The sequence below is a fragment of the Lipophrys pholis genome, assembly GCF_963383615.2.
Source record: "Lipophrys pholis genome assembly, chromosome: 9".
NCBI classification, from domain to species: domain Eukaryota; kingdom Metazoa; phylum Chordata; class Actinopteri; order Blenniiformes; family Blenniidae; genus Lipophrys; species Lipophrys pholis.
The window spans coordinates 24,767,922-24,787,915 of NC_137639.1; the positions used below are offsets into that span (position 1 = coordinate 24,767,922).

Consider the following 19,994-nt stretch of genomic DNA (forward strand, 5'->3'; position numbering starts at 1 on the left):
CATGAAAGACCTTTTGCTAAAGAAAACTGGGGGGGGGGGTTGTAAAAGGACCCCGATTTCCTGTTTTGCCATTCTGCTGGAGTTCAGTCTTGCATGCATCTCATACATTCACTGGTGTTTGACAAGGGAGTGAAGCCATTTCCCTGCAGTATAATATGCAATATTCCTTGCATACCTGCAGCACAGGCCCGCGCCCAGCCCTGGAGGGTGTGCCTTACCTGTGTGTGCGACAGTGTGCTGCAGCTACAGTAACAATCCAGGCTGCTTTCTCCTCACAGTGCGTCATGCAAACAGTCCTCCACTCTGCTGCGACGTAAACTCAGGAAATCTGAGCTTTGGGCGGATTGTTTGGCAACCTGTTCAACTTCCCTGTCTGTGTGTGTCACAGCAGCAGCGACAGGCATGCTATTCTCTGCGATCAACAGTTGAAGGTCACTTTTTCTCCAGACTTATAGCGTTTTGTTTTGTTTTCTCATTCATTATGGGAGACTGGAACCCAGCGCAGGCTCGCAAGAGGAGAGCCACTTCAGCGGGGCGAGGCGCGAGCCTGCTGCCGGCGAACGGGAGGTCGGCGGCGGCCACTCAGAGCGCAGCGCCCGCTGGCACCGGAGGGCAGAATAATGAGAGAAAACTCGAATATTTGCTGGAGACTGTCCGTCCGTCGGCGAAGACGGAGAAAAGGAGACCCCGGAACGACTTGAGCGAACGAATGAAGTGAGTCGGAGAGAAAAAAAAAAGTTTGAAGAAGTTTTGTTTTTACAAGTTTTTCTACGTAGCGCATGGAAAAGCTAACGGGTTTAGCTTTTCTTTCTTTTCTTTCTTTTTTTTTATTAACTCAGAAGAGATAAATATGAGAAAAATAATACCACGTCTGTGAGTAGAGACTGTTAAGAAGTGAAGCAGACGAGGGGAAAAGGTCGCTTGGGGACGTGGACAGGAGCGACGCCTTGTTTACTTCAGTGTCAGTTGTCGCCCATTCATTCTGAATGGGACTCAGTGTTGGGTGGTCCTGGAAGGGCCTGTTCTGTCTTGTCCAGTCCTGGAGGGGCCTTTTCTGTCCTTTCCTATTCTGTCCCGTACTGTCCTGCCCAGTTCTGGAGATGCCTTGTCTGTCCTGTCCTGTCCTGGAGGGATCTATTCTGTCCTGTCCCGGAGGAGCCTGTTCTGTCCTGTCCTGTCCAGTCCTGGAGATGCCTTGTCTGTCCTGTCTTGTCTTGGAGGGACCTATTCTGTCCTGTCCTGTCCTGTCCTGTCCTGTCCTGTCCTGTCCTGTCCTGTCCTGTCCTGTCCTGTCCTGGAGGAGCCTGTTTTGTCCTGTCCTGTCCTGGAGGTGCCTTTTCTTTCCTGTCTTATTCTTATTTAAAGCCTGATCAGAAGCCCCCCCATTGCAATCAAGTGACAAACCTGGATTGAGCCATTTGCTTGAAACGGTGGTAAATCTAAGCTCCTCCATCCAGGATTACTGGACCGATCCACAGGGAGCAGGACCAGGGGCCCTGGAGGTTAAGGAGGGTCTTATTCTCCCATATAACCAATGCTACTCAATCCTTCTCCTCCGGTACCTCTGTCCTGCATGTTTCAGATGTGTCCCTGCTCCTCCAACAAATCTGATTCAGATGGATGGTTTGTTATCAGGCCGCTGCAGCGCTTCATGACAACCCATTTATTTGAATTAGGTATGTAGCAGCGGAAGAGACCTCTGAAACATGCAGGGTAGTGGTAAGTGCAAATTTAACAGTCAAATTCAGCAAAAAGATACAATAATACAAAAAAATTGACACAAAATTTTACAACTTCAACCCCAATAGACCGAAAATGATCTCCATGACACTAACAGATGTTAAAAAGACACAAAATGACAACAGACACTAAAACAGCTTGGCTACTGAAACACCTGACCACAATTCAGAGGCACTGAATGACATCAAACCATGTAAACAGTATAAAACTGTTGTAAAGAGATACAAATTAATTATGAGCCACATAATAATCGCAACGTGGAAAACCACAAGGCAATGCACAGTGATTATAAAGGGACCCAGAATGATGACAGTGCTGCTCAATGACCATAAAGAGATGCAAAATGACAGCAAAATCAAACTGAATGATCATAAAGAAGTGCAAAATGACCATAAAGTGAAACAAAAGGCCTGTAAAGAGAATAAAACTGCCACAGAGATGTTGAATTACAACAGGTTTATGTTAAATAACCACAAGTCGACGCAAAATTGCCGTAACGGGAACGAAAATATGATAGTGATATGTTGAATGGCGAAATAGCCCTGAGACAGAGACTGAATGAATAAAACTAGGACTGCACCGAGGATCCATAAGTTCTTCTTAATGCCATTATAGCTCTTATTAAATAGAAAAGCTATAGTGTCTGCTCTACATTGTACAGTTCTTTGTATTTTTGCTGTGCTTTGTCTTGTAATTTACTGTGAAATCTTCTTCATAAATGAGTACACAAGAACATTAAACCCACCTCCTAAGAAAGGGCAAACCAGTTGCTTTGCATACATCCTACAAACAGATTTACACACCATATGTACTTTATTTACTGACACAAAACAACAGTTAGTTGAATCGAAAAATAGATACTTGAACCATCTTCCATAACGTTTATATCCAGTTCGTTAGTTGGTCAAATTTCCTTTACCAACTTTATTCTGAACCTTTATGCTGCACCTGTTGTTCTACATTTGTCACATAAATGTGGCGCCATAAAAATAACTCTTCCTCCTTTTCCAATATTCGTCATGTGATACGTTGGAGCCAAACGTCCAACCGGCGTTTCCGTTTGTCTCATATCCATCTGTTTTATTTCATCAGCTGCCACAAAAGACAGGAGTCCCTTCTGAGTTCGTCCAGTGGTTTTAGCAACTATAGAGGATTGCTCAACTGGTGTGTGGTAATGCTGGTAAGATCCACGCTGACACACACGTTGCTCACTGCACGGACTGTAACACTCTCAGAATGGTTTTCTCGTTGTGTGATCATCAAGTTTTATGCGATTTCACACCAGCGACTGATGGGTTTTCAGTGGCAGAATCAACTTCTAAAATTATTATTGATGGGATTTTCTTTTATTCGAAAACAAGTACTTCATACCGACTGTTTTATTTCTGTTATCGGACAACGGAATGGATGTAAAGTTGTAGACCAACTGATGTCACTGTAGCAGTGCAGGGTTTTTTATGGTTTATTTTTTCATCATGTGGGAGGTGAAGACTGCTCTCTATCGTTTCTATCGACCTACGTTCTCTGTCAGTTGAGGGTAAATGCACCATTTTATCCACTCAGTTACAATTACAGAAGACGATCAGCTGGTTTGTCGTTTATCTACTTCCTGAGCTTTTTGTACCGCAGTCAAGTTTTGACTCAATCTGGACATTTTTACCATTATATATATTTTTTTGATTGTTTACAACTTTTCATTTATTCATTCATTCATTCATTCATTCTTGTTCCTTTCGTGAAAGCAAAAAATTGTGCACCCGAAGTTATCAGATAAACACCATTTTTTAATTTTAAATTTTTTTTAAAGCCTACTTGCCTGAACAGGAGAGAAGAGAATACTTATACTCCTTACAATTGTTCCAGTATAACTTCAGTTTTTTATTTTCAACAGTGCTGAGAAGCTGTTACAGATGTGTGACGCCCTGATGATTGGACACTTTCACAGAGGAAATCCTGGGGGGCCACCATGAAGCTTCAGTTCTTATTTTCTCGAGATATTGTAAACACTGTTATGGTTATGAGAAATACGCATGGCAAATCCTCTCAGCGGTAATGGAATAGGAATATGAGTCATATATATATATATATATATATATATATATATATATATATACTAAAAGCCAAAGATTGAAAGACTTAAAGCAAACAAAACCATGGAAAATATGGAAAATGATTGACCCTAATTACTCATTTCCAAGCCAGCTCCATGTCTTTGACATTTGTTCAGATCTTGTTTCTGATCAATCAACCCCCACTTTAAAACAGATATCTACATACCGCCTCCGTTGTCAATACTTAGCACGCAATTTTCACAACGTTTGATTTTTATTTTAAGTACATTTGATCAAAGATTCCCAGCGCCGGTCATTTAAATCATCACAGCTCGAGCATATTGTTAATCTTTTTGTATCAATAGTCACCTGAGTTTAGGTGACTCGGTGAGGATGGGGAGGGTGTGAAATGTATGTGTTCTTGAATTATGAAACACATTCATCAAATACAGTAAAATGTTTGTCGAGATCGACACATTTTTAAGGTCTAACCTCAGAAAATGAGACACAATTGAAGAGAGACGGCGAGAGAAAAGATGAGAGGAGTAAAGCCTTAATTAAATCTCTTTTAACACGAGTTCACCATAGGTGGTTTTCCCTCATTTAGACTGAACGTGTGTACTTTGTGTTGGATAATGAGATATTACACTTCATTTACACGGCCAGGGAGCGTGGAGGACAGATAACAAAGAATGATGTGAAGACGAGACAGAAAGAAAGAGGGGAACAATCGGATGTATGCACAAGAAAAGCATTAGAGGAGTGATATGAAACAACTAGTTAAGTCACTTATGGGAAAATGAATTGACAGAGACGAGTGAAAGAAGTGGGGACAAAGGAAAAGGAGCGATATCACTGTGCAACAAATCAAACATGACTCGACACTTTGCTTTTTGTTACAGGTGCTGAGTAACGCTCGCCTCTTCTTAGAAAACCTCTTAAGGTGGGAATCGTTTTGTTGGAAGATTATTTGCCAGTTTTTTTTTTCCAAGAGGCTTTCTGCACTACTTACATTTAGTGATTTCTTTTTTTTTTTTCTATACAGAGATTAAGGGGATGTTTGACATAAACATCAAATCCTAGAAAAATCACTCTGATGCTTTCTGCCGTAACAAAAGACTTTCACTTATCTTCAGATTTTTTTTATTGCTGTATTGACAATAGAGCTTCTTTACCCTCGTCATTTAGTAATACCGTAGGAAATGGATTTTGTGCCATAACAATAAAGACTGCATTTGACAAAGGAGAGCCAATTTCAGGCTTGTTATACCTTACTGGAATAGTTTAGTTTCTCTTTTTGAGTTATATTCCCTGGGGAAAAGTCCATGTATAGAACAGTTTTCGCTCACTCTTTAAAATATATCAGAGTTTTGATTTTAATCTATGGATTTGCTTTGCCTGTCAGGTACGGAGTTCTGGTCGACCCTATTCAGGTGATTTCCTTGTTTCTGAACGATCCGTACAGATGGCCTGCGGCGTGCCTGCTGATTGGTAGGTCAACTTTTAAACACTTGGTAAACGGCGCCTCAAAATCACTGCTGATCATTTTAAATTGTTTTCTACAGTGGTCATTATATCTAGAGTGGAAATACTTGATCAAAATGTCAAATGAGGTTTTGCGATAAATCAGATAAAATAGTTAAATTGGTTTGAAATGACTGAGACTGTTTCAGGTCTCTTTAAACAATGTAGGTTGTTGATCTGCCTCATTTAAGGCTTACGTAAACAGGTGCATGGTGTACTCAAGTTTTTTGTTTTTTTTCCCCGTATTTATTTTTATGGTATATATCAGTGAAAGTCTGCAGTGTTGCAGCTTGCAGTGTCTCTAGAGGGACAATCACCTGGCCTATATACGGCACACTTGAAACTCCTGCAGAGAGCGAGAGAGGCAGAAAGTTGAGGAGCACTGGAGAGAGAGAGAGAGAGAGCGAGAGAGAGAGAGCTGGAGATGCCGGTACAGGAGTAGCCTTTTAAAGGAAGAAAGTTAAATGAGTTGAATGTGCATTTAGGGTTCAAAAACAGGGAAGAATGCAGTGATGAAATGAGCGATACAAAGAAACGAAGAGGGTTGACGTAAAAGGCTGCAGGACAAGACAAAGAGGGAGGTGGAGGGAAGGAGAACTAGACGGAGTTTAGGTAAATGACTGCGCAGGCGATAGCTCAGAGGCGGGAGAGAACGGGAGTCTGTTTACAGTAGCGTGGACAGTAAAGCAGCTCATTCCCAACGGGCATTGAGACAGTCACTGCAGCAAGTAACACACTTACATCCTCCTACACACAAATAACCAACCGGAGTAAATGAGTGGACCACAGTTCACAGAGTCTATCAGAGAAGTGGTGCAACGTTTGGGAGGAGGGAAAGTTTTACATTTAAACCTGACCCGCAAATTTAACACACTGTATCTCCCAATAGTGACCCAGCACTTGATGAAAGGTAACGGGTTATAAACGGGGTTGGAAGTTCCAGCTTGTTGCCGTTTGCGTTTGAAAATGCTGGACAGGCATGTTTCTGAAATCAATCAAAACTGGAGACGTGATGAAGAGCAGCCGTGTTTATTTAGGACCTATAACGCAATTCTTGTGTTTTCCGTAACTGTTATATAATTTAGTGCAGACATGCCCTACATAAGTTGTTGCTTGACATGTATTTCTTCTTACGGTTGAAAGCCTGACACACAGCAGCAGCTGGCAAGAGGAAGAGTATTCCTTCATTCTGTCCTTTCTGTGGGGAGTTTGCATGTTCCCCCTTGGCCTGCATGGGTTTTCTCTGCGTACTTGGGCTTCCTCCTCCAGTCCAAAGACGTGCATTTGATGTTATTTGGTGATTCTGAAACGACGGTATGAATCTGTAATCAGCTGGAATTGGCTTCTATGAGTTTGATAAACCAGAATAGCAGACAGACAAAAGTTAACATGGTTAGTTTCTAATTTGAAATGTTCTGATGGGGCAAAAACGAGCAGGAATAGGCTCAATGAGGATCTGTGATGAATGAGAAAAGGACGAGTAAAATAAATTACACAATCACATGAAGAGATTAGCTTCATCACATGAAACTCCAGATTATGACAGGTCGGATGAAAGTGCTTTCATGTACTAAGCTTGTTTTATGAGGGGAAATCAGGTTGTTGTCACATGAAAAAAAGATTTGCCTGCTGGGCATTTGTTTCTTGTCACAACTTTCTCCTTTTTTTTTTTTTTTACACGCGGTGCCCCTTATAAAAGAAAACGACGACATGACTGAGTGACTAATAAACTGGAATGCCAAAGCTCAAAGATGACTGGATTGATGACAAGACAATAATCAAACTGTCTTGTCAGTGCGCACATCTGTTCACTCTAAAGGAGATAGATTGATATGCTAATGACTGATTAGGGTTTTAAAATCTAACAATCGCTGCAATTAAATGCCATCAACGTGCCTCAGCAGAGTCGAGTCAGGGTAACGGGGATGCTGCCTATCAGTGACTTTCTGAAGTCATCCGTAAGTTTCCTTTCAGTAAAAACCACGCCTGCTACAAGATAACCTCCTACACCACAGCCTCTAATGCATAATAATGTGGCATTTAAAAAAAGTCTGCACAAACATGTGTTTTTGATAGAGATGTGTCCTTCACTTACCCCCAATTCACCAAAATTTGAATAAATTGCAAAAGAAAGGCAACTTGTCTTTTACTTCTGAAGCTTCACCTGCATTTACCAAAGCACCTTATTAAGTATGAGACCCATTAGATTCCCTCGAGATGTATTTATAGGCGGGGGTATTTAATAAGCTCTTTTGATGTTGCACAGGCCACCGTTCTGAAAGAAGAAAAATATATTTTTTAAGCAATTTATACCAATTTATCTTCTCACATCTCCAACGCAACAGTGTAGGTGCTGAAAGAGCGAGAATCACTTAATGTTGAATATAAGCACAGGAAATCAAACCTAATGGGAGTATTGAATAAAATGTGATGTATGTGTGTGTGTGAGTGTGTGTGTGTGTGTGTGTGTGTGTGTGTGTGTGTGTGTGTGTGTGTGTGTGTGCCAGGCAGCCACATCTACCTACTGGCCCAGTCACTCAGCTGTCTAGCAGTTGGTGTGCGCTGTGAAACACATATGCCTTGTTACTGCTGCCTCATTTCTTTCATCAGATGCTGCTGTTTAATCATGTGAGAGTCTGGAATAGTCTGTGTGTGTGTGTGTGTGTGTGCGCGCGCACGTGCGTGCGTGTGTGCGCCCGAGAGCGAGAGGATTTGGCTGTGACATCAGCTGACAATCCGAGACTGTAAAAACATTTTGGAAAAACACAACTAGTAAATATATTTTTGCATCAAGTACTTTATAAATTGTTAAATCCTAATGTGTCCTACCATCCCGCCTGTGTCTTTGATGAAAAATGTAATCATTGGTGATCGTTTCAGTTCAGACAATTTTATGAGTTATGGAGCAATTCCTTTGCCGTTTCCAATTCATACACATAATCCACACAGACAATCACTGAAGATAAAAACATAGAAGTTTAGATATTATAATTGTGAAATACATTGGATATATAGGATTGGCCTAAATAAGCCACTTCAGCTTATTTCTTTTCTCTGTCATTTAAAGTGAACAATATTCTGTATTTCCTATTTGTTGAACTGTGACCGAAGACCATTGACTTGTTATGCAACTCAGGGTCACAGCATGTTACCTCAGGGAAAAGCAGAGTACAACCACACACATTTATAACCCCTGGAAATTTAAAATCACCAGTTAGCCTTAAAAAAATGTCCCTATTTGGACTGTGGGAGGAAAACCAGAGTACCTGGAGAAAACACATGTCCACACAAGGAAAGGAAAATATCCAGATTTCCCACAGGAAGCCAAACCCAGACTCCAACTGAGGGAATACGTGGGAATTATGATATTGTATGCCATTTTTTATTTTTTTATCTTGTTGATAAGAAAGTATGGCAGAAAATGCTGGCTGTTTCCGATGAACTGACCCTCATTGTGCTCCACAGTGTCCAACATGTTCATTCTGGTGGCCCTTTACACTGAACGGCAGCTCTCTAAGGTGAGTGGAGGAACAGAGGCAGAGCTCTGTGGATTTTCACTAGGCTGTTGAATTCAAAGCACTTCCACAATTCCCATGAGGGATTATTTTGCTAAAATTGTTCTCTTAAAAACTGACTGACTAGCTGACCCTCCCCAGTTGCGTCTGCAAGTGTTAAATGGTAAAATGAGAAATTAGTTTCACCATCTGCATTTAGGGCATATTCAGTTATGCTCTGTCTGTGTGTGTTTGGCATGAATATGGAACATCACAAGCTTTTCTTTTTTCACCCCAAACTTAACTAGGCCACCACAACTTCAAATGTGATCTGTGGTTGTTTCAAAAGCAGACTAGGCAAACGCTTGAAATTTGAATTTTTGGGACGCTGTATTGTAATCGCCGTCTCGCAGAACGAGGTCAACGATAGTTCAAAATCTGCATCTGATACTGGAGGCAGACTGTGGTGAGAGTGGCTAAAAGTGGGATGACATACTACCAGGAATTGACGGGAAAAATTTTTTTTTTTGCCGTCTCTGTGTTTTGCTCTTTCTGTGCAGGGTTCATTCAGCGAACTGGTGGGATTTCTGCTCCATTGCGTTAACATGGCAATTATGCTAACATTCCCCGCTGCAGTGGTCCTTTTGGTTCCCTCCGTGACCCCAGGTAAAATGTTTCTCACCGTATTATGCCGCCCTCTCTGCAGTCTTGCATAACTCCGACAAAGCGATGACTAAAGTAGTAATCTATATTAAGGTGCAAGCCGATATCCATTCATTGGTGGTTTACAATGTAGTCGTGTGTATTGAATAGAAAATAATGTAAGAGTAATAAAGATTAAGGGGACATTTATATCCTTGCCCTTCAGAGAAACAGTCAACCAGTTTGATAGTGCAGTAAAAGACATCTCTTCTACGGAGTCATAATTGGAGTCGGTTAGTGGTAATGGACCAGTTGGTCATGACTGGATCATTTCCAGCTGGCTCCGAGAAAAGGAGGAGGAGGAGCGCAGAGGAGGACAGAGGAAAGGAAAGAGCAAGTGAGGAGGGGAGGCAGGAGATGCCAGAGTGGGTGTGGTTTACTGTATGGGCTCATCCAAAGGTCATCTTCTTCTGTCTTTATCAGGCTGCTTGACAGAGACCATGGCCGCCCTCCACAAAGCATGCACTATACCCATGATGACTATATATGTTACACATACGTACACGATATTCCTCTGAGAAATACTAAATCATGATCTTTGAGAGGATTGCAGTTGGCATAAAAGTAGTTATAGTTGGGTTTTTGTTGTTGTTAAAGAATACAGATCCATCCACTTTAATATCACAGTTTTGTGAATGAATAACTTCATAAGTCAGCTTATGGCATTTTTTTAAGATTTTGCTACAAAGTGAGAGGGTCAGATCAATTATGTGCAAAAAAATGTCAAACACAGGCCTTTTTTTACTCGTACAATATGTAAGAACTTTTACTATCCCATCATCCCCAAAATATTCTCATTGTGGTTAAAGTGCCATGTCAAAGGTATAGTTTGTAATATTTCTTATCACATAAATCTGAAAATGATCATACTGAAGTTAACCATACAGCCACGACCTGATCGGTCTTGTCATATCAATTGGTGCCACAAGGTGGTGCAGTGAGTCACACCACCACCACTCCTGAAGAAAACAAATGAAAACTGGATATTAAAAGTGCACTGAAGCTTGAGGCAACAACAAGCTGCTTAAACTCTGAGGAACAGTAGCTCACTGCTGCCACCTAGGGCACAAAACTCTGACTGATCAAAACTCGCATGCCAGTCCTTTTAGACCAATGCGAGGGCTACACGTGTGAATATTTCACTGTCAAGGTCACATTTGTCACTTCACCCGTAAATGATCCACAGTACAGAGTGTTACATGTCGTTAACGTGACAATTCAACATCCAGCGGTGCTTCATGGCTCATTTACTCTTCAAGCTGTAGCTCGTACAATTCCTAACGACAGCAAAGAGAGAAATTTTACTTGTATAAGGTTTTTCAGTCCCATTTTGGTTTCCTCTCCTCTCATCTGTTGTCTCACTGGGAGGCGACGGAGTAAAGGAGTCACTCCATCTGTCTGTCTGTTGTTCTCTCTGCGCTGCTGTTCTCACAGGAAGGGCAACGACAGAGGGCAGGTGTGTGTGTGTGTGTGTGTGTGTGTGTGTGTGTGTGTGTGTGTGTGTGTGTGTGTGTGTGTGTGTGTGTGTGTGTGTGTGTGTGTGTGTGTGTGTGTGTGTGTGTGTGTGTGTGTGTGTGTGTGTGTGTGTGTGTGTGTGTGTGTGTGTGTGTGTGTGTGTGTGTGTGTCAATAAACATGTTGGTATTGCTCAACTTGCGGGGAAGCTCATGTCATTATGAAGTAATAAGGAGTGGTTACCAAAATGTGAAAAAATTCAGATTTTATAGTCAACTTTTCAAAATGAAAAAGAAATTCAAAACATAGCTTTATTTGAACATTTTCTTAATACGTTGAATTGTATCCTGGTTTTTTTTCTTCCAAGCTGTTGCAAAGGAACTGTAGATGTAGATGTGTGTGTGTTAATGTCAGTGTGATTCATCTCACTGCACTGCCATCCATTTACAGCAATAGGCCCAGGGAATATTATTAAATTATGCAGCATGGCTCAGTAGGAGCCGTTATGTTATTTAATACGGCCTTCATTTACAATCTAATTCACAAGTTGATAATCACAATAACACCTTGTTGAGTTATCTGGTTTGTGGAGAAACCAACCGATAGAAATCCCCCTCCGAGGGTGTGTGTGAAGTGCTGTACGTTATCATGTTTTATACGTGTTCGACATCACATGACATTCATCATATGAAAACTGTTATTCAGCCACAGACATAAACCTATCATGAATGCAGTAAAGTGTTGATCAACCTGACTTTGACAGAGAGGTCTTGAAAACTGGAGCAAACCCAGATTCACATGGACGACTAAATCAAACAGAGAGGAAGTCTATTTTCTTAACTTAAATGTGTAGATTCATTTCACACAAACGGATCTATTTCAAGCATTTTTGTTTGATTCTTTTTCATTTTTATCTTACAATCATTAAGTTCTAGTGTGCGACAGGAAGTCCTTCCTTCCTGTGGCCATAAGACTCTTAAGTCCTCTGTAAATAGTGTTTTTGCTGTGCTTTCTGTTAAGTTCATTCTTGCTGCGCTTATATTAGTCACTGTAAAGCCTGTACATATTAATATTTAACATTGCTTATGTAATGTGTATCGTCTTTTTTTTATTTCATTCTTTTCTATGTATCCTGTGTGGAGCGATGCTGTAAAAGAATGTCCCTAAGTATTTGTATTTTAGTCTAAACTCGTTTTCCAAAACTGATTAGATTTCTTCATTTTCTGACTGGATTCTACAATAGTCACTTTTTTATGCTGTAATTTGTTTATACAACCTCCACAAACTTTCTAACTTTTTGATTCAGGGTTGTATTGTTTCATATTGAAAATAATTAACAAAATAACAGCCTTTGAAATAGGCTTTTTTTGTGTTATTCAGCCATTTCAGGTCTCATTTCAACAGAAAGAAGGAAAACATGAGTCTTGATGAATAAACAGTTTTCACTCTGGAAGCAGTTTCAAGTTTTAATAGTGTATAAAGCTGTTTTGTGGCTTTACTCTCAGTCCATAATCATTTCAAATTAATTAGTTTTGGTGGCCTTTCTGGCACATTCTCCCTCTCACTTTTATGACCGTTGTCAGTATTAACTGCGTGGACGTCGGGCGAGTCGTCTCCGAGCCGCACTGAGGCCGGGGGACAGATGGTGAATGTCGGAGCTGTGCTGTGGTTTGATGCCAGGTGTGCTGACCTCGTCCTCACCCCGCTGGCCCAACGGCCCGTTTTTCTGTTTCGAGTTAGTGATAAGGGGGCGACAATAGGTTTGCATGATCCCTCTGTAGGACGCATATGGCAACTGTCAACAAAACCCAGATAGAGAAACTTTTACAGATTTTCTAAATACTTTTAATAATCCGTCTTCAAATCAGTTTCTTCCCGATTAGCCAAAACAAAAACCCCACCAATGCTGGGTTTTATCAGTGCGCACACAATAAGAGCTACACTCGTGAACAACATGGGTGCTGTGAGAATGTCCTTGGCATATTAAGACTCCTCAAATGCTGGATTAAAATGATTTATTTTCCTTTTTGTTCAAAAACAAGTCACAGTCAGTCATTCTGTTGCCCTTCCATTTTGACTTTGTTCTCATCTTCCTCTCACTTGGTTTTTTTTTCCCCATTTCATCTACTTTCCCTGACTTATTTCCTCTCATCTCTGCCGTCTATATTTGTCTCCGTTTTCTTTTAGATCTTCTTTGACTGCAAGTTTGTTCTGATCACAACATTTACAACCATCACTTTGTCCCGTCTTTTCCAGTTGGCGGTACATTTGCTCTCAGTGTTTACACCATTCTCTTCCTGAAGCTGTACTCTTACAAAGATGTCAACTGTTGGTGCAGGGAGCTGAGCAGCATCAAGGCCAAGAAACTGACCCGCGCACTGTCGTGTAAGTCTTCTATGCAGCTGTTCACACTCTGTAGAAAGACAGACAGCTTTTTATTTTTAAATGATTTTAGTCTTGTATTTAGTTTTCCAGATACAGAAATATTCAACATGATCAGAATCAAAAGGGTTAAATAAACTTTGTTTTTATTTGGACACAGTTATCAAAATCAATATTCTAAAAATGCTTTAAGCTTATTAGATCATATGTTGTGAGTGTAGAATTAACTGACTCATCAATTTACTTAAATGACGTGATGTTTCAAGATAAGCCTGCAGAAGATCTATTCACTACATTGTTCGTGCTATTGCAGTGACACCTGCTGGCAGTCAGCTGTCACTGCAGCTCTTTAACAAACCAGAAAGCATCAAAATGCAGCATGAACACGTTTTTCCATTTGCTCATTAATTGCTGCATATCATCTGTATTTGTCTGCAGTGACTTATTAAACTAAATGGTAATCCATGATGATTTTTTTTGGCGGGGGGGGGCTTTGTGTTACTTAAATCCTAAATGTCTGCTGCAGGTCCAGCCGTGCAGCATGCAGATGGAGACGAACCCCAGGTGTGCTACCCCGGAAACCTGACCATCAAAGGTACTCGTATCCCGTAAAGCAAGTTGTATTGTATTATAATTTGTCACATACGATAACCACCACATTTACCTTTCTCTCTAGATATATACTACTTTGCCTTCGCTCCGACTCTGTGCTACGAGCTCAACTTCCCTCGCTCGCCGAGCGTTCGCATGAGTTTCCTGTTGAGGAGACTGTTTGAGATGGTGAGAATCATCAAGCTGCAGTAGCTCACCTTTCGATTGGACCACTTCAGTGGATGCTGACCATTACAGAGCAGGAACGCCCAACAAGAGCTGCAGTTTTAGATGTGATCTGACACAGTCGTCCAGCTGTTACACTTTAGCCCTTATCAGACCACATCAAGTCATCACGTTTGTCCATTTGTCTGTTTTTCACACGTCAGGACGGCTTCATGATAAAGAATCTTAGTTTTTCAGAGCTGATAGATGTAGGTGTAGTGAAGAAGTGCTGAGGTCCACCTCTAAAGCTATGAAGTGTTTTCGTATTTGTCGTAAGTTATTCGGCTCTTTTTTAAATCCTGTTTGTTTCTTTTGCCGTTTCTGAGGTCACGTATATCAGTTATGGGTCGACCAATCGAGATCCAGACATTTGGTGACACATGAAAGTCAAAACTGAAAAGACACATGAGAATGTCAATTGAAAGTTTACCATTTGCCATATTTTCTGATCAATTACATTATTTGACCTAGGATCACTTTAAACTTCCTGACTGTTTCCTTCACGTGTGTGTGATTTTCCCCAGATGTTCTTCATCCAGCTGTTAGTTTTCCTGACCCAACAGGTACCATCTAATAATGTTTTTCTTTTAAGCAACTACATAACTCAAAGAATTGCCATTAAATCTGTGTGAATGCAATGAAAATGACATGGTATTGTCTTGAATTTATAAGGTCACATGTCTGAAAGTGATTCATTATTCTTATTCTGACCATCAGTGGATGATTCCCGTCATTCAAAGCTCCATGAAGCCACTGGAAGTAAGGCAGGCAAAATGAATGAATAAATCATACCATGATGCAAAGTGCTGCTGTGCATTTTGTTAACTTCCAACTTCTCTTCTTTTTGTTGCAAGGACATGGATCTGTCCAGGATGACTGAAAGACTCCTACGATTAGCTGTAAGTTAAAAACAAAAGTGGAGTTTGTTTAGTGGCTAACAACAGAACCTATATCACCTAAACGGCACCTTATACACAGATCTCATTAAAAACCACTTGTGTTTTGTTGGTAATGGCCAAGAATGATGCTAAATCTTCAGTGGGAATGTAAATAACTGAAATATTTAAGACGGTGGGACTCTCCAGGGCAGATGAGGCCACCTGAAGCTTTAACTGCTCATTTTAGGAAACAATCTGGAGGGTTGCAAGACTCAAAAGTTACAGAGAGCCAATTAAGGGCATCGTCGCTTTTAATCACGTATACACTTGTGCCTGTGGGTGTCCATATAACATACAGTGATCTTCCAGAGACTGTGGAGTTTTGTAGCAGCATAGTTAATGTGCTTAGTCATGAACTTTGGCTGATCAGCGTATGTTTTACACTTTACTGCGCCGCCGATTTCTCTGTGCAGGTTCCAAATCACTTGTTGTGGCTGATGTTTTTCTATTGGTTCTTCCACTCGTCTATGAACTTCACAGCTGAGCTGCTGCGCTTCGGAGACAGGCAGTTTTACAATGACTGGTGGTGAGTTTTCAGTGTGTCACTGTCTCTTTAGAATTTGAGTCACTGCGCACCATGTACTCCGGTCTGTGTGCAGCGGAGTGGATTTACATGCAAACTTCATTATTGATTTAACTGTTATCCCGAGCCTGTATTGTTCAGCATTGTTTTCGCCGACACTCCTTTTCTAGGAATTCTGAGACGGTGACATATTTCTGGCAGAACTGGAACATCCCTGTGCACAAGTGGTGTCTGCGGTAAATTATTCGCACACTAATACATTTTATGAGAGCGATGAAATTCACAGGACTGAGCGCAGGAAGGCAGACTTAACAAGGCCCACTGATGTATTTGGGAAATTGATTCATTTGGCTGTAACTGAATGAGTGGAGTTTCCAGTAACACATCGGTGGGAGCAAATAGAGTGTGGTTACATTAAACTAGACAAAGTAAATGTGTTTTATTTAGATGGTTTCAGTTTATTTGTTGTGTGTGTGTGTGGGAGAGACGGAACGAAGACTGTTCCGCCTACAGCACGAGACTAAAATAAAGTGTTTGAATTTTTGTGATAAAGAATATGGCCTTTGGTTGAAAACGTCTGATCCTATGTATAAAACTATTATAAAACCAAAAATAAAATAACGGCCAATAACATAATACCAGTAATGTAATAATCTTTGGTCTTTTTCACAATCTAATAACTTGCAATAATGTAATAAGATATTTAATCCAGTATTGTAACATTTTGATTATGATAGGGTTGAGGCTTAAACGAATAAAGCTTTTATACATCTTTTGTGCAGTTTGCTCATTAAACGAGGTCTAGTGAATGACAGTCGTCATGTTCATTCATTGAGGATAGATACCATGCATCACTCTCACATTTATGGTTGTAAAAAAACTCAATTATTACATTATTGGCTCTTACATGAACAAAGAAAAAGACTTAATATATTTGACTTTGTTTAATAATTCAAATATATGTGGAACCTTTACTCATTGAATTATAATAGGGGAAACTTCATTATATGATTTTTTTGCATAATGCTGCTACGATCCCTCATTTCATTGTCTTCTCTCCCTTCTGTATGTCTTGCAGTCACTTTTACAAGCCGCTGCTGAGGAGAGGAGTCAGTAGGATAATCAGCCAATCAGCCGTCTTCTTCCTGTCTGCCTTCTTCCACGAGGTGAGAGCACAAATTAAAACCAGACAGTCCTGCTCTCAACTGATCGCATTGCACCTCAGTGGTTATTTTGCAGGTTGTATTTTATATAAATGCAACAAATAAAATGTCATGTCTTGTTTCCGTCAGTACCTGGTGAGCGTTCCTCTCAGGATGTTCAGACTTTGGGCATTTACAGGCATGATGGTACAGGTAAGACCAAACACACAAAATAGACTGATAGCTTAGGTTTTTATTCCTGACTGGGATATTTAATGTGGTTCACTTCACTGTCTCCATTTTATTAGAGTCTGATTTTATCATTCTTGTTTCAGAAATGAGAATACATTTAGCAGCCATTGCTGACGGTGCAAAATGAATAAAAAATATGTAAAATCTCCCATCTCGAGTCTAATCTAGAGAGTGCGTGTCTATGCTTTGTGTAATTCACATCAATTAAAAGCAGAATCGTTACAACATGTAAAACTAACAAATAAAAACATAAGTAGAACATGAGATTAGGCGCGATTGTTCATTTAAAGAAATGCACATGATGTAAAATGCCCATTAATTTCTACATTTATTATCTATTATAAGTGGTGTGTGTGTGTGTGTGTGTGTGTGTGTGTGTGTGTGTGTGTGTGTGTGTGTGTGTGTGTGTGTGTGTGTGTGTGTGTGTGTGTGTGTGTGTGTGTGTGTGTGTGTGTGTGTGTGTGTGTCGAAAGACAAGGTGATGATGTTCCCTTTGTCAGCTGTGGGGCTCTTTAAAGGTGTTGTCGGTGTTTGGCCTTGTCTCCACCATCATTACCTTAATGAATGGCCTCATTAGCATAGCAGGGGTCATTTTCTGTGCTTCGGCTAACTGGTGAGGACAACAGGCAGCATAAATGGCTTTTGTTGTCGGTCTTTCATCTGCTTGATACACAGTGCTGAGTCATGCGCACAAACAATAACAATCAGAGAAAAATATGCACAGAAATTGTGAGGCCGTAATTAGTCAAACTCAGTCACTCAGCAAAGTTTGTTTAATTCCTTTTTTTTTTTTTTTTTTTTTTTTTTTTTTTTTTTTGTCCACTCATCAGCTTCCGCTGGCCTGGATTGTTGGCCGCTTCTTGCGTGGTAACTACGGCAACGCTGCGGTGTGGATGTCCATCATCATTGGTCAGCCATTCACTGTCCTGATGTACGTCCACGACTATTACGTCCTGAACCACATACAAGAAGCCAACTGATGCTGGAAACTCGTTATACAGGGGCATCTCACAATATTGGAATAATCTATAAGATCAGACTTACAACTTCCCTGTTTTTATTCATCCGATTGTTTTTTTTTTTTTCCTGGTTTCCAGCACAAACAACCACGAGTCTACAGTGCAGCTAACAGACGTAGTCTGGTGAATGTCGATATGAGCTGATCATTTAAGATAATAATGCTACATACAAGTGTAAATCTTGAACCGCTGCTGTGATTGAGGGAGAAAGGTACATAATAATAATGCTGCATTTTGCTCAGGTGATTATCATGTGAAAAATGTGACGGCCAGTTTAGGCTAAACTTTATAAATTTCATAGATTTGTTACTAGTAGATCAACAGCATGTTGGATTGTCGTTACTCTCTTGCTTTTTACGTCTTACGCATCTTCATTTGTGCCTGGATGGTATTCAACATAGACGGATTTCATCAAATATTAATGTGATAGAAGTGTGTTGTTGGAAGGTACGGTACAGATTTATGATTGTCTTGTTTGATTGTGACTTTCGGCATCACAAGAAGAATTGAATGTATGGCGGGAGGGTTGTTGTCATTTTATCTTTTATTGTGTATACTGTATCTACTATTAAAAAAAAAAAAAACTGTTTTGGTGTTTATGTTTTCATCTAATGTTGAGTTCCTTTTTGTGTTTCTGCTTCAATGCTCTCTTAACTTACAACCAGCCTGGATGGCAATAGAGGACTCTGGATAACTCCACCCATTTTTTTGTACTTTATTTTGTTAAATAAGTACTCTGTTAGTTGTAAACATTAAAAGGGTCATATTATACAGCTTTTCAACATTTTCACACGGGTCTCATTGGTCCAGAAATGTTGTATTCAAAATGTATTGCCCCAAATCCAGCTTTTCATCCATTTGAATATTGAATCATATGAGCTGCATTCAGTGTCTGTGTGAGCTGGACTGACTCCGCCCACACATGCCCAAGAGGAGGAAGTACTTCCTCTCGTGCTGCCATGTGCCAGAGCAGAGCTGCCTAATTGTGGGAGGGTCTACCATGATGGGGATTGACTAAACCCCCGATGACACCATATAGGGTTTGATTTCTGATTGGCTTGTTGGAGCAACACACTTTTTAAAAACTGAAACAACCCAGGAAGACAGATGACAGACTTTCTTTATTTCTTGGGCGACATTCCAGGTATGGGGACGCAGATTACTGTTGGAAAACCATTGGAAAGTTAATTTTGCATAAAATGACTTCTTTAAATGGAAAGATAAACAACACATGAGTTGGAGCACATCAAACACAAATTATCTCCTAGAAACTGTCAATAAAACTCCAAAGTGTGAGGAAATAACTTAAAATCGGAAGAAATCCACATTAATTTAGAATGTGCACGAGCTCAGTCCACCAAATGCAAACTATAAATCTCAGGCCTTAGCCGCTTCTGCCACTAAACACCCTCATGATCATGCAAAACTCATACTCACACTGTCAAACACACACACCTTCAACTGATCCTCCTAATGAGGCCAGGTTCTCTTCTACCTGCAAAGCAGGTGATACACCTGCCGTGTTCAGCTTACTGCTGCTGCCATGTGCATCGATGCCCATCAACCGAAAAACCTGATGCATTAAAAAAAAAAAAAAAAAAGTACTATTAAAATAGTGAATCACATCTTAAGTTGCTTTAAATATTTATTTTACTCAACAGTCTTACTGTCTCTTAAAATGACTCATTGTTGTCTTAAAATTAAGAAGAGTTCTTATGTCTGCACCAAGATTTGAGTTTTTAACATGGCTTGTAATTTTGATTTAATCAGTTTAAGTATGTTAAAATCACTCCCAGGATTTGTGAAGAAAAAACTTAAAAAAAAAAAAAGAGGCAAGAATATTGATGGTATTTAACTATAACAGATGGTCACAGACCTATTTTGTTAGACGAACAAGTATTTCTCTTGTTGGTGTTGAATTGCTCACTGGAGCTTTCACCTTGGACAGAAGTAAACA

General features: G+C 40.2%; 1 protein-coding gene across 1 annotated transcript; it reads left to right on the plus strand.

Moving 5' to 3' along the window:
* The first annotated feature begins 237 nt into the window (after window positions 1-237).
* On the plus strand, window positions 238-18,647 carry dgat1b (diacylglycerol O-acyltransferase 1b). Its single transcript, XM_080470615.1, has 17 exons — window positions 238-714; window positions 2,833-2,920; window positions 4,694-4,734; window positions 5,197-5,282; window positions 8,781-8,833; window positions 9,370-9,475; window positions 13,222-13,350; window positions 13,874-13,942; window positions 14,024-14,127; window positions 14,688-14,726; window positions 14,881-14,922; window positions 15,018-15,062; window positions 15,515-15,627; window positions 15,795-15,860; window positions 16,703-16,790; window positions 16,917-16,979; window positions 17,849-18,647. Exons 1-17 carry the CDS (start codon window positions 482-484, stop codon window positions 17,996-17,998), a joined length of 1,515 nt encoding a protein of 504 aa, XP_080326741.1. The 5' UTR covers window positions 238-481; the 3' UTR covers window positions 17,999-18,647.
* Window positions 18,648-19,994: the final 1,347 nt, after the last annotated feature.

What these genes read in the sequence shown, in the direction of transcription:
- dgat1b (XM_080470615.1), top strand. Translation starts at nt 482, where the DNA reads ATGGGAGACTGGAACCCAGCGCAGGCTCGCAAGAGGAGAGCCACTTCA. An exon ending in ACTGGTGTGTGGTAATGCTG is followed by an intron (nt 2,921 to 4,693) that starts GTAAGATCCACG and finishes TTTTTGTTACAG; the next exon opens with GTGCTGAGTAACGCTCGCCT. An exon ending in CGGAAACCTGACCATCAAAG is followed by an intron (nt 13,943 to 14,023) that starts GTACTCGTATCC and finishes CTTTCTCTCTAG; the next exon opens with ATATATACTACTTTGCCTTC.